Raw genomic sequence first — 13,374 nt, 5'->3', positions numbered from 1 at the left:
TCTGGTTCACTAATGTCCTTTAGGGAAGGAAATCTGCCGTCCTCACCTGGTCTGGCCTACATGTGACTCCAGACCCACAGCAATGTGGTTGACTCTGAAATGCCCTCTGAACAAGGGCAATTAGGGATGGGCAATAAATGCTGGCCTAGCCAGTGACGCCCACATCTCATGAATGAATTTTTAAAAAAAGATTACACGTACCACCCTCCCTCAGCTGATGAATCAGTACTCCTCCATGTTGAACACCACTTGGAGGAAGCACTGAAGGTGCCAAGGGCTCAGAATGTACTCTGGGTGGGGACTTCATTGTCCATCACCAAGAGTGGCTCGGTAGCACCACTACTGACCGAGCTGGCCGAGTCCTAAAGGACATAGCTGCTAGACTGGGTCTGCAGCAGGTAGTGAGGGAACCAATAAGAGGGAAAAATATACTTCACCTCATCCTCACCAACCTGCCTGCCGCAGATGCATCTGTCCATGACAGTATCAGTAGAAGTGACCATTGCACAGTCATTGTGGAGACGAACTCCCACCTTCATATTGAGGATACCCTCCATCATGTTGTGTGGCACTACTACCATGCTAAATGGGATAGATTTCAAACAGATCTAGCAACTCAAGACTGGGCATCCATGAGGCGCTGTGGGACATCAGCAGCAGCAGAATTGTACTCAAACACAATCTGTAACCTCGTGGCCCGGCATATCCCTCACTATACCATTAACATCAAGCCAGGGGATCAACCCTGGTTCAATGAAGAGTGCTGGAGGGCATGCCAGGAGCAGCACCGGGCATACCTAAAAATGAGGTGTCAACCTGGTGAAGCTATAACACAGGACTACTTGTGTGCCATACAGCATAAGCAGCAAGTGATAGAGAGAGCTAAGCAATCCCACAACCAATGGATCAGATCTAAGCTCTATAGTCCTGCCACATCCAGTCATGAATGGTGGTGGACAATTAAACACCTCACTGGAGGAGGAGGCTCCACAAATATCCCCGTCCTCAATGATGGGGGAGCCCAGCACATCAGTGCAAAAGATAAGGCTGAAGCATTTGCTACAATCTTCAGCCAGAAGTGCTGAGTGGATGATCCATCTCGGCCTCCTCTGGAGGTCCCCTGCATCACAGATGCCAGTCTTCAGCCAATTCGATTCACTCCATGTGATATCAAGAAACGGCTGAAGGCACTTAATACTGCAAAGGCTATGGGCCCTGACAATATTCCAGCAATAGTACTGAAGACTTGTGCTCCAGAACTTGCCACACCCCTAGCCAAGCTGTTCCAGTACAGCTACAACACTGGAATCTACCCGGCTATGTGGAAAATTGCCCAGGTATGCCCTGTACACAAAAAGCAGGACAAATCCAACCCGGCCAATTACCACCCCATCAGTCTACTCTCAATCATCAGTAAAGTGATGGAAGGGGTCATCAACAGTGCTATCAAGTGGCACTTGCTTAGCAATAACCTGCTCACTGATGCCCAGTTTGGGTTCCGCCAGGACTTATTCCTGACCTCATTACAGCCGTGGTTCAAATATGGACAAAACAGCTGAACTGGTGAGGTGAGGTGAGAGTGACTGCCCTTGACATCAAGGCTGCATTTGACCAAGTGTGGCATAAAGGAGCCTTTGCAAAACTGGAGTCAGTAGGAATCAGGAGGGAAAACTTTCCACTGGTTGGAGTCATACCTAGCACAAAGGAAGATGATTGTGTTGTTGGAGGTCAGTCATCTCAGCTCCAGGACATCACTGCAGGAGTTCCTCAGGGTAGTGTCCTCAGCCCAACCATCTTCAGCTGCTTCATCAATGAACATCCTTCCATCATAAGGTCAGAAGTGGGGATGTTCGCTGATTATTACACAATGTTCAGCACCATTCACGACTCTTCAGATACTGAAGCAATCCATGTCCAAATGCAGCAAGACCTGGACAATATCCAGGGGCTGATAAGTGGCAAGTAACATACGTGCCACACAAGTGTCAGGCAATGGCGAGAATCTTGATGTTCAACAGCATTACCATCACTGAATCTCCCATGATGAACATCCTGGGGGTTACCATTGACCAGAAACTGAACTGGGCTAGCCACATAAATACTGTGGCTACAAGAGCAGGTCAACAGAGAGAGGCTGGGAATCGTGTGATGAGTAACTCACCTCCTGACTCCCCAAAACCTGTCCACGATCTACAATGCACAAGTCAGGAGTGTGATGGAATACCCCCCACTTGCCTGGATGAGTGCAGCTCCCACAACACTCAAGAAGCTTGATACCATCCAGGACACAGCAGCCCACTTGATTGGCGCCCCATCAACAAACATTCACTCCCTCCACCACCGACACACAGTAGCAGCAGTGTGTACCATCTACAAGATGCACTGCAGAAACTCACCAAGGCTCCTTCGATAGCACTTTCCAAACCCATGACCACTACCATCTAAAAGGGCAAGGGCAGCAGATAGGTGGGAACACCACCAGCTAGAAGTTCCCCTCCAAGTCACTCGCCAACCTTGGAAATATATCGCCGTTCCTTCACTGCCGCTGGATCAAAACCCTTCCTAACAGCACTGTGGGTGTACCTACACCACATGGACTACAGCGGTTCAAGAAGGCACCTCACCACCACCTTCTCAAGGGCAGCTAGGGATGGGCAATAAATGCTGGCCCAGCCAGCGAAGCCTACACCCTGTGAATGAATAAGAAAAATATATTGAGTGACTCCAGCAATTCTACCAGGTTCAAGAATGCCACTTGCAGGCTGTCTGTATTCTGCAGTTGCACAAGTTCTTGTGACTTGCCACTTAGAGTTTCTGAGAATTAAAGTTTGAACCAGTCCTTTCTACAATGAGTAAATACATGGCCTCCTATGATACCTAGCTGCAAAGGCCAGTAAGGTCTCAAGTTTGATCCTTGGGCAGTGTTAAGAGCCCAACAATGGGCCTCAGTGCCCCTGGATTGGGAAAGGGTAAACTCAACCTGTTCTGCACCCGATTACTCAATTACTGACAATTTTCTCTCCCTGGACAGTGCTCGTATGTAGCTGTCAGGTGATGTCCTGCCCATAAAATCTTTATAGCAAAGTAATGCACATTACCTCCCTATTTAACCAGCTGTCTCCTACCTTGGTTATTGTGTAAGGTGGGTGAGACGGGGTAGTGATCCTGCTCCATAGGGGCTGGGTACTTGGAGAGGTGCCAGGGAGTTAATTATACTCTGTTGACCTGCCACTGCTGCAATTGTGCTACAGAGTCAGTACCTCCAGTAGGACTATAACTGGCCTGGTGGACTTTGGTGTGGGTGCATCAGATCTCTTGTGAGCATGGAAATGATACAGTTGATTACTGGATACAGTCTGCATAAGGTTTGGGGAGTGATTGATGCTGATAGAATCATAGCACAGAGGGAGGCCATTGAGCTCATCATGTCCATGCCAGCTCTCTAAGAGCAACTTAGCTCCTCCCTCTTCCCCCAGAGCTCAATTCCTTTTTGAAGACCTCAAATGAACCTGCCTTTGCCACACTCTTAGGCAATGCAGTCCAGATCCCAACCATTCGCTCACAAAAAGGTTTCTTCTAATGTCTTCTCTGGCTCTTTTGCTAGTCACTTTAAATCTGTGCCCTCAGTTCTTGACTCTTCCACCAATGGGAACAGTTTCCCCCTACTTACTCTATTTAGACTCCTCATGATTTTGAATGCCTCTATCAAATCTTTCAATTTTCTCCAAAGAGAACAGTCACTACCTCTCCAACCTATCAACGTAACTAAGTCTCTCATCCCTGGAACCATTCTCATGAATCTTTTCTGCACCCTCTCTAATGTCTTCACATCCTTCCTAAAGCGTGGCGCCCAGAACTGGACATGATAATCCACTGGGGCTGAGCCAGTGTTTCAGACATCGTCATCATGTGTGGCCTGCCCAAAGCCTGGTCCTTGGCTCATAGTCGTCTTCCCATGTCTCTCTATCCTGTGCCAGTCTTTTCATTTGCCAGTAGCTTCCTTTAATTTTCATGCTATCCAACATTGATTGTCTCTTCCTTCCTCTTCCTCTTTTTTCCTTGAAATCTTCCCTCCATAATGTCTCTTATTAGTCCTTTCCCTTTTAACAATGTCTCCTACCCAGCCTCTCTGCCTTTTCCCAGTTACATTCAGCAAATGTCTTTCTATATTCACTCTCCACAGCACTTCATCTGTCCAGCTGATCCTTTCCATTCTCCACCAAACCTACATTTCAAAGCTATTTAGCAAGTTGATTTCCTCTTTCCGTAAGGCTCAAGTCTCACATCTATAAAAAAAACAAAAGTCACATCTTGTTTGTTCAGTTTTCCAGTTAGCAACTGGCTCCTCTTACCAAATACGGCCTTTCACGTTGCCCTCCTTGTTCTTATTTCGTTGTTGCGTCTTCCATCTGCAGATATTTTGTTTCCTCAATACTTAAATTCTGGCACCCATGTTCTGTGAAGTTGTGAATATTTTATGTTTATATAGGATTTATAAATGTTTTATAAATGATGTGGATATTGTACTGGCTCTGATTGGTGCTGTTGTTACAGGTGCTACCAAATGGATGACTTTGGTCCTGCCAAGAATCTAATGACCATGTGCTTCACCTTCTATTATGTGGGTGAGTGAAAACAGCACCAAAGCCAGTGTTCCTGCTGGATTGCACTGATGTCACTGATGCATGGCATGGTTTTAAGGAGGCAGCTTTCTGCCTGGTTCAGACAGAACAGGGTTTGTGGGAGGGGTGACAGGACAGTTTGGGAGGGGCTGGTTGAGGAGCTGCACTCACAATGTGTTAAACCTTTCCTGTTAATTTATTGCTGGTGGAAACGAAAGTAAACCTTTCTACACTTTATGGATGGAATGTTTAGTGCACAGCTGTTTTCAGACTGGAGGGAAGTGCACATTTGTGTCCCTCCTGGAGTGGGAACACTGGTCTTCTTGATATATTTTAATGACCTGAACTTGGTTATACAGGGCATCATTTCAAAGTTTGCAGATGAACCAAAACTCACAAACACAATGAACCAGATAGTAACAGACAGTTGAATTGGTGAAATTGGAAGACACATGGCAGATGAAATTTAATGCGGAGAAGTGTGTGAAATGGTTCATTTTGGTAGGTGGAATGAGGAGAGGCTCTGAAGGAGGGTCATACGGACGCAAACGTTAACTTTGTTCCTCTCTCCACAGAAGCTGCCAGACCTGCTGTGTTTTTCCAGCATTTTCTGTTTTTATTTCAGAATTCCAGCATCCACAGGATTTTGCTATCATAAAATCAGGGATGCAGTTTTCAAAGGGGTGCAGGAACAGACACATGGTGGGTGGGGGGTTGGTATCTGTACACAAATCTTTTGAAGGTTGCAGGACGAGTTGAGGAAGCTGTTAAAAAGATATATGGGATCATCGGCTTAAAAAATGGCATAGATCACAAAAAAAGGAACTTGTGCTAATGCTTTATTCTACACTGGACAATACTCCCCACTGGAGTATTGGGTCCAATTCTGGACACCACACTTTAGGGAGGATGTCAAGGCCTTGGAGAGAGTGCAGTATATATTTATTAGAATGATTCATGGAGCTTCAGTGATACGGAGAGACTGGTGAAGCTGGGATTGTTGTCCTTCGAGAGAGAAGATTAAGGGGAAATCTGATAGGGTTCAAAACCTTTCATGATTTTGAACCAAGAGTAAATGAGGAAAAATTGTTTGCACAGTAACCAGAGCGCACAGATTCTGGAGAAGGGAGATGAGAATTATTTTACACAGTCAGTCATTGTGATCTGGAATGTGCTGCCTGAAAGGACGGCGGAAGCAGACTCTGTATTAACTTTCAAAAGGGAATTGGATAAATACTTCAAAATGCAAAATGCACAGGTCTCTAGGGAAAAAGTAAAGCAATGGGGACCAATTGAATAGCAAGAGCCAGCACAAGCATGACAGGCTGAATGGCCTCATTCTCTTCCGTACCATTATATGATTCACTGATTATTCAACTGTGAGCCACCCCCTCCCCCCAAAAGCTCGCCAACGTCACCACCACCGCCATCATCATCATCAGCATCACCGTAACTGTAACGGTCAGTTTAAGGCCAGGCCATGAGCCTTGGCGATGTGTTTAGGGCCTACACACATCGCTGTTTCATTGACTTGTTCTGTACATCAAAGGCCCCCCTCTCCCTTCTGCTCCCCATCCCCTCAGCCCAGAGGGTGACTAGGTTATTGAGCACAGGTCATGCCGTCTGTTGTCACTATGGTTATACCTGACCTGACACCATCATACAACAATGACAGACGGAGGAAGATGCTCCCAGCCCAACCAGCCTGGCCCAGGTAGTTTTGACTCCTCTCATTACAGATAGTAGGAGTCTCTTCAGAGTGCCAAAAAAAAGATGAAAGCCCAGCCAGTAAGTGGGAAAATGTGGAAAGTTCCTCTCCAAGGTGGTTCAGGAGCTCTCTCTGGCCCTGATAATGTTGTACAGCCCTTGTCTCCTGTACAAGGTGATCTCTGTGCCAGCCAGAAACAGGTCCAGTTTAAATTTGAAGGCATTCAGCCAATCAGTGTCCACCACACATGCCTGCAGACTGTTCCAGATCCCACGATTCTTTGGGAAAAGACCCAGCTCCTGACACCTAACCTACATCTGGCTGCAAGTAACTTCAGATTGGGTGCCCTGCTCCTCCCTAACCCACTCAGTTGAATCAATTGATCCAAACAAATACATCCTACTTCCTTTCTTATAATCCTCAATCAAATCGCCCCGAAGACTATACTTCTATAAAGCACAGCAATTACCTGCATCCTACCAGTTCATAGCCAGCAAACCGAAAAGGAAACCTGCTTCTCGCTCACTTGGGACTTCTTAAACTCTAGGGATTTGTGTTTGTGTGTACAACTAGGGTGTCCCATTATAGAAATGATATCATAACTGTGAATAAAGCTCCTTCTACACTGTCCCCATCTAGCAATCCCAGGACAGGTACAGCACTGGGTTAGATACAGAGTAAAGCTCCCTTTACACTGTCCCCATCAAACACTCCCAGGACAGGTACAGCACGGGGTTAGATACAGAGTAAAGCTCCCTCTACACTGTCCCCATCAAACACTCCCAGGACAGGTACAGCACGGCGTTAGATACAGAGTAAAGCTCCCTCTATACTGTCCCCATCAAACACTCCCAGGACAGGTACAGCACGGGGTTAGATACAGAGTAAAGCTCCTCTACACTGTCCCTATCAAACACTCCCAGGACAGGTACAGCACGGGGTTAGATACAGACTAAAGTTCCCTCTATACTGTCCCCATCAAACACTCCCAGGACAGATACAGCACGGGGTTAGATACAGAGTAAAGCTCCCTCTACACTGTCCCCATCAAACACTCCCAGGGCAGGTACAGCACGGGGTTAGATACAGAGTAAAGCTCCCTCTACACTGTGCCCATCAAACACTCCCAGGACAGGTACAGCACGGGGTTAGATACAGAGTAAAGCTCCCTCTACACCATCCCCATCAAACACTCCCAGGACAGCTACAGCACGGGGTTAGATACAGAGTAAAGCTCCCTCTACACTGTCCCCATCAAACACTCCCAGGGCAGGTACAGCACGGGGTTAGATACAGAGTAAAGCTCCCTCTACACTGTCCCCATCAAACACTCCCAGGACAGGTACAGCACGGGGTTAGATACAGAGTAAAGCTCCCTCTACACTGTCCCCATCAAACACTCCCAGGACAGGTACAGCACGGGGTTAGATACAGAGTAAAGCTCCCTCTACACTGTCCCGATTAAACACTCCCAGGACAGGTACAGCACAGGGTTAGATACAGAGTAAAGCTCCCTCTACACTGTCCCGATTAAACACTCCCAGGACAGGTACAGCTGCCTTTGCACAATCCCAACAATGTCCTCAATCCATTCTGCAGCAGGGTTGCATTTTCCTGTTTTGCCCATGAAGTTTGCTGTGACCTCATCAGAGAATGGCCATTTAATGGCTGACTAGGGCAGTTTGAGCTGAACAAAGAGGGTCCAAGACAGGAGATTTTGAAAACTCTCAGCCAGTCGCTGTGTGTGGAAACTCTCATGTTTTTATATTCTCCAGGAAAATCCTTTCTAAATGTGTCTGATCTGAAGGTGAAAACAGCTGATTCAAGTGTGAAAACAGGCAATCGCTGGCTGGCAGAGAAAAGGGAACTTGCTGCACAACTGCTAAAAAACACTGAAAATATGAAGGGTTTCTTTGGGGGTCTGGAGAGGAAACTGAAGGTGAAAAATGAGTAAGTATTTCTCGACCCTCTGAGGCTTTGTGGAGCAATTTCCCAAGTGTGGCCCAAATCCCTTTGGGTACCTGTGCAGTGTGATTGCAACCTGATATAATGTGTTTGGTAATGCAGTGTAAATAATCTGTACTGTAATTGGTGTAGGAATTATCATTTTATAACTTGTCTATGAGGCCTTGGATGGTTTGTGTTTTGTCAGCCTAGGATATAGATGTACACTGTCTCCTCTGCTGTCCTAAACCTTTGCAGCTTGTATTGTCACCACACCAGCTGTGCTCAGCTATTGGCACTCTCACTTCTAAGTGAGAAGGTTCTGATCGCAGAGCTGCAGCAACAATCTGTGCCAGACTGCTGGCAGCAGTACTGCATTGATACAGGTGCTTTCTTTCAGATAAGAACCTAAACTGACTCTGTCAGTCTCTGCTGCTTACAGAATCTTACTGGATACAAGAAGGGTTAACAGCAGCACTATTTCAGGATAATCCATTGTGAGTGGAACTGAGGGAAATGTTTCCAGTATGTGTCGATATTCTGTCCTGTGTTTTGGATTTTCTGTCAGTTGGAGTCTTGCTGTGTGCTTCTCAGGTCTGATTATGTTGGTGAGCTGTAGGGCAGGATATCTGGAACTGGGAGCTGGGCAGGGTTGCTGGCAGCTGAGTGTTTATTCAATTCTCCTGTGGTAAATGGTGAGAGATGGGATTTAGGGGCAAAGCCACTAAGTTACTGCACCCCTTGTATTCCAGAGATACGCAAAACCAGACTGGGGAGAAGTCCAAGAGGAGCGGTAAGTGGTTTCCAAACGGATTGTCTTTGACTGTAATTCCCGTTCTGGCTTTCAGCTGTTTTACTATCGGTTCATGGTCTCTGGCTCTGGTTGTGTGTTTCCTTTATCAGCCCCTGTTGACTGCACCCACTCACAGGCAATCGGTGAATGACTTGTAAACCATGGAAACAGACTGTGAACAAAGGAGTTGTGATGACGAGGTCCCTACTTTGGGGGCCCAGTGATGACTGACTGATCACCCTATATTTAAGGAATTAGAGAAACTGAGATTAGGGAAGGATTTAACTGAGAGGTTCAAAATTGTGTAGTTTGGTAGAATAAATAAACTGTTTCCAGTGACAGGAAGGTTGGTAACTGGCAGACACATATTTAAGGTCATTAGGAAAATATCTCAGGAGATTAGTTTTTTTTTATAAGCAGTGAGTTGCTGTATTCTGGAATGTGTTGTCTGAAAGGGAGGCGGAAACAGATTCAGTAGGAACTTTCAAAAGGGAATTGGATAAATACTTGAAAGGGAAAAATTTGCAGAACTATGGAGAGAGAGCAGGTAATGTGGGACTAATTGGATAGCTCGTTCTAAGAGCCAGCACAGGCACAACAGGCCAAATGTCCTCCTCCTGTGGTGTGCCTTATTACGTAAGGGCTGCCTAAGATGTTGGTTATTGGTACTGACGGTTAACAGATATGAGGTTCTTGCTCCCTGTGTGTATGAGGGCAAAGTCTGAAGGATGGATGAGCAAACTGTCCATGTCACCGTGGTACAGGAGGCCATTCAAGTGGGAGGTTGAAAAAGAATTTGGTGGTGGGCACTGGAGTTGGGGGATAGATACTGTTCTTTGCAGCTGCGACTGGAAGGTCTGGAGCTTGTGTGACCTGCCCGGTGTCAAGGTTAATGACATCTCTTCGCAGCTGGAGAAGAGCTCGGAGAGTGAGGATCCAGGTTTTGTTGTTCACAATGACAGAACCATGAGGTTTTGCTGAGAGAGTTTGAGGAGCTCGGGCCAAAATTGAAATGCAGAATCTCACAGCTAATAATCTCTGGATTAGCAAAACTCAAGTTGATATAGGGACAAACAGATTAGAAGGTTAAATGCGATTCTGAAAAAATGGTGTAGGAGGGCTTTTGATACAAGGGGCACTGGCACCAGTACTGGGGAAAGAGGAAGCTGTTCCATTGGGATGGCTTCACTTAATCTGGCTGGGACCAGTAGGGCAGTAGATATCCCTTTAAATAATGAAGGGGAAGGGGGCTTAGGGTTGTGGGAGAATTCGGGAAAGGGTAAATTCAAAAGCAACAAGAGAAATGCTGAGGCTGTAGAGCAAGTAGTGATTTGAGTAAAAATCAGCAGAGTGGATCAGGAAGATACAGAGAGCTTGACAAAGATAATGGGGCATTAGTGATGAGGGTAAAATCAGGGGAAAATAGGACAAAAACTCAAGCTAAAGGCACTATATTTGAATGGGCAAAATACTTGCAACAAAATAGATGAATCAATAGCACAGATAGAAATGAATGGATTTGACCTAACTGCCACTATGGAGATGTGGTTCCATGATACCCGACCTTTGGAAAAGAGAGGCAAAATGGAAAAGGAAGGGTAGCCCTAATAAGAAAGAATAGGATAAAGACATTACAGAGAAAGAATCTTAGCTCAGAAAATTAAGTGGAATCTGTTTGAGTGGAGATAAGAAACAACAAAGAACAGAAAACAATAGTGGGGGGAATTTATAGGCAGCATCTAAATCAAGAAATTAGAGGTTCATGTAACGAGTACCACAGATATCATCTGGGACTTTAATCTTATAGATGGGGCAAACCAAATTTGCAGTAATAATGTGGGGGATGAGTTCATGAAATGTATTCAGGCTAGCTTTCCAGATCATTAGCTCAAGGAGCAACTAGAAAATAATATATTTTAGATCTAATCTTGTTTAATTAGACAGGATTAATTAATAACCTCGTAGTAAAGGAGCCTGTCGGGAAAAGTGACAGAAATTTATATTGAGTTTGAGAGGATTCAATTAAGTCCAAAACTAGGGTCTTAAATGTGAACAAAGCAAACTACAGAGGTTTGAGAGACGAGTTGGCTAAGGTAAAGGGAAATGATGTAATTTTGCAATGATTTTACATTCTCTTCAGGAATGAAAGCCCCATAGGAAAAGTGGCCCAACTGTGGCAAACTAGAAAAATTAAAGATGGTTATCAGATTAAAGAGACACAATATTGTGGCTTAGTGTCAACGTTGTAAATAAAGTAATAACTAAATAACACTGCTATTTTATTATTTAAATATACGTTGTTGTCTATTCATGTCAGACTGACAAATGTTTGGATACTAAGAATCAAGGGATTTGGGGATAGGGTGAGAAGGTGCAGCTGAGGTAGAATATCAGTTATTTTCTTATTGGTGGAGCAGACTGGAGGGGCCAAATGGCCTACTCCTTTTTCTTATGTTTTCATCAGCCTGTTTAATGAAGGTAAAGCAGAATGATGTGTGTGTCTTTTTTACTGCCCTCAGTGAGAATGGAATGTCTGGAGGAGGTGAAAGGGATGAAGATTTACCTGTACACACACCTGAAGCTGCAGCCTATCTGGTAATTTTGCAATCTAATATTTCAGTAAATTCCTGAATTAACAAGTGAGTGCAAGGGTAGACTGTGAAACTAAAATCACACAAGGTCAGCACTGAGACAGTGTTATGTATTCCAATTCCGCTCTAGAGAGTTGAGCACAAAATTTATTATGCTGCACTCTCGGAGGGTCAGTCCTGAGGGAGTGCTGCACTGTCAGAGGGTCAGTACTGAGGGAGTGCTGCACTCTCGGAGGGTCAGTCCTGAGGGATTGCTGCACTGTCAGAGGGTCAGTACTGAGGGAGTGCTGCACTATCGGAGGGTCAGTACTGAGGGAGCGCTGCACTGTCGGAGGGTCAGTCCTGAGGGAGTGCTGCACTGTCAGAGGGTCAGTACTGAGGGAGTGCTGCACTGTCGGAGGGTCAGTACTGAGGGAGCACTGCACTGTCAGAGGGTCAGTACTGAGGGAGTGCTGCACTCTCGGAGGGTCAGTACTGAGGGAGTGCTGCACTGTCAGAGGTCAGTCCTGAGGGAGTGCTGCACTCTCGGAGGGTCAGTCCTGAGGGAGCGCTGCACTGTCGGAGAGTCAGTCCTGAGGGAGTGCTGCACTCGCGGAGGGTCAGTCCTGAGGGAGCGCTGCACTGTTGGAGGGTCAGTCCTGAGGGAGTGCTGCACTCTCGGAGGGTCAGTACTGAGGGAGTGCTGCACTCTCAGAGGGTCAGTACTGAGGGAGTGCTGCACTCTCAGAGGGTCAGTCCTGAGGGAGCGCTGCACTGTCGGAGGGTCAGTACTGAGGGAGCGCTGCACTGTCGGATGGTCAGTACTGAGGGAGCGCTGCACTGTCGGAGGGTCAGTACTGAGGGAGCGCTGCACTGTCGGAGGGTCAGTACTGAGGGAGCGCTGCACTGTCGGAGGGTCAGTACTGAGGGAGTGCTGCACTGTCGGAGGGTCAGTACCGAGGGAGTGCTGCACTGTCGGAGGGTCAGTACTGAGGGAGCGCTGCTCTGTCGGAGGGTCAGTACTGAGGGAGCGCTGCACTCTCGGAGGGGTCAGTACTGAGGGAGTGCTGCACTCTTGGATGGTCAGTACTAAGGGAATGCTGCACTGTCGGAGGGTCAGTACTGAGGGAGTGCTGCACTGTCGGAGGGTCAGTACTGAGGTAGTGCTGCACTGTCGGACGGTCAGTGCTGAGGTAGTGCTGCACTGTCAGAGGGTCAGTGCTGAGGGAGTGCTGCACTGTTGGAGGGTCAGTGCTGAGGGAGTGCTGCACTGTCAGAGGGTCAGTGCTGAGGGAGTGCTGCACTGTCAGAGGGTCAGTGCTGAGGGAGTGCTGCACTGTCAGAGGGTCAGTGCTGAGGGAGTGCTGCACTGTCGGAGGGTCAGTACTGAGGGAATGCTGCACTGTCGGAGGGTCAGTGCTGAGGGAGTGCTGCACTGTCGGAGGGTCAGTGCTGAGGGAGTGCTGCACTGTCGGAGGGTCAGTACTGAGGGAATGCTGCACTGTCAGAGGGTCAGTGCTGAGGGAGTGCTGCACTGTCGGAGGGTCAGTGCTGAGGGTGTGCTGCACTGTCGGAGGGTCAGTACTGAGGGAATGCTGCACTGTCAGAGGGTCAGTGCTGAGGGAGTGCTGCACTGTCGGAGGGTCAGTGCTGAGGGAGTGCTGCACTGTCGGAGGGTCAGTGCTGAGGGAGTGCTGCACTGTCGGAGGGTCAGTACTGAGGGAGCGATGCACTGTT

At 47.1% G+C, this 13,374-nt stretch overlaps 1 protein-coding gene across 3 annotated transcripts in view; it reads left to right on the top strand.

Moving 5' to 3' along the window:
- Positions 1-13,374, top strand: part of kiaa0513 (KIAA0513 ortholog) — a 92,174-nt gene that overhangs the window by 64,540 nt on the left and 14,260 nt on the right. For all 3 annotated transcript variants that reach the window (XM_078544738.1, XM_078544737.1, XM_078544736.1), the window contains exons 5-8: positions 4,555-4,625; positions 8,106-8,280; positions 9,027-9,067; positions 11,587-11,662. In XM_078544738.1, the coding sequence (XP_078400864.1) occupies positions 4,555-4,625; positions 8,106-8,280; positions 9,027-9,067; positions 11,587-11,662 (363 nt within the window). The remainder of the gene's footprint in view (positions 1-4,554; positions 4,626-8,105; positions 8,281-9,026; positions 9,068-11,586; positions 11,663-13,374) is intronic.

Source organism: Cetorhinus maximus, chromosome 6, assembly GCF_964194155.1.
Source record: "Cetorhinus maximus chromosome 6, sCetMax3.hap1.1, whole genome shotgun sequence".
Lineage (NCBI taxonomy): Eukaryota > Metazoa > Chordata > Chondrichthyes > Lamniformes > Cetorhinidae > Cetorhinus > Cetorhinus maximus.
The sequence above is the reverse complement of the archived record's forward strand: the minus strand, read 5'-3'. Positions and strand labels throughout refer to the sequence as shown.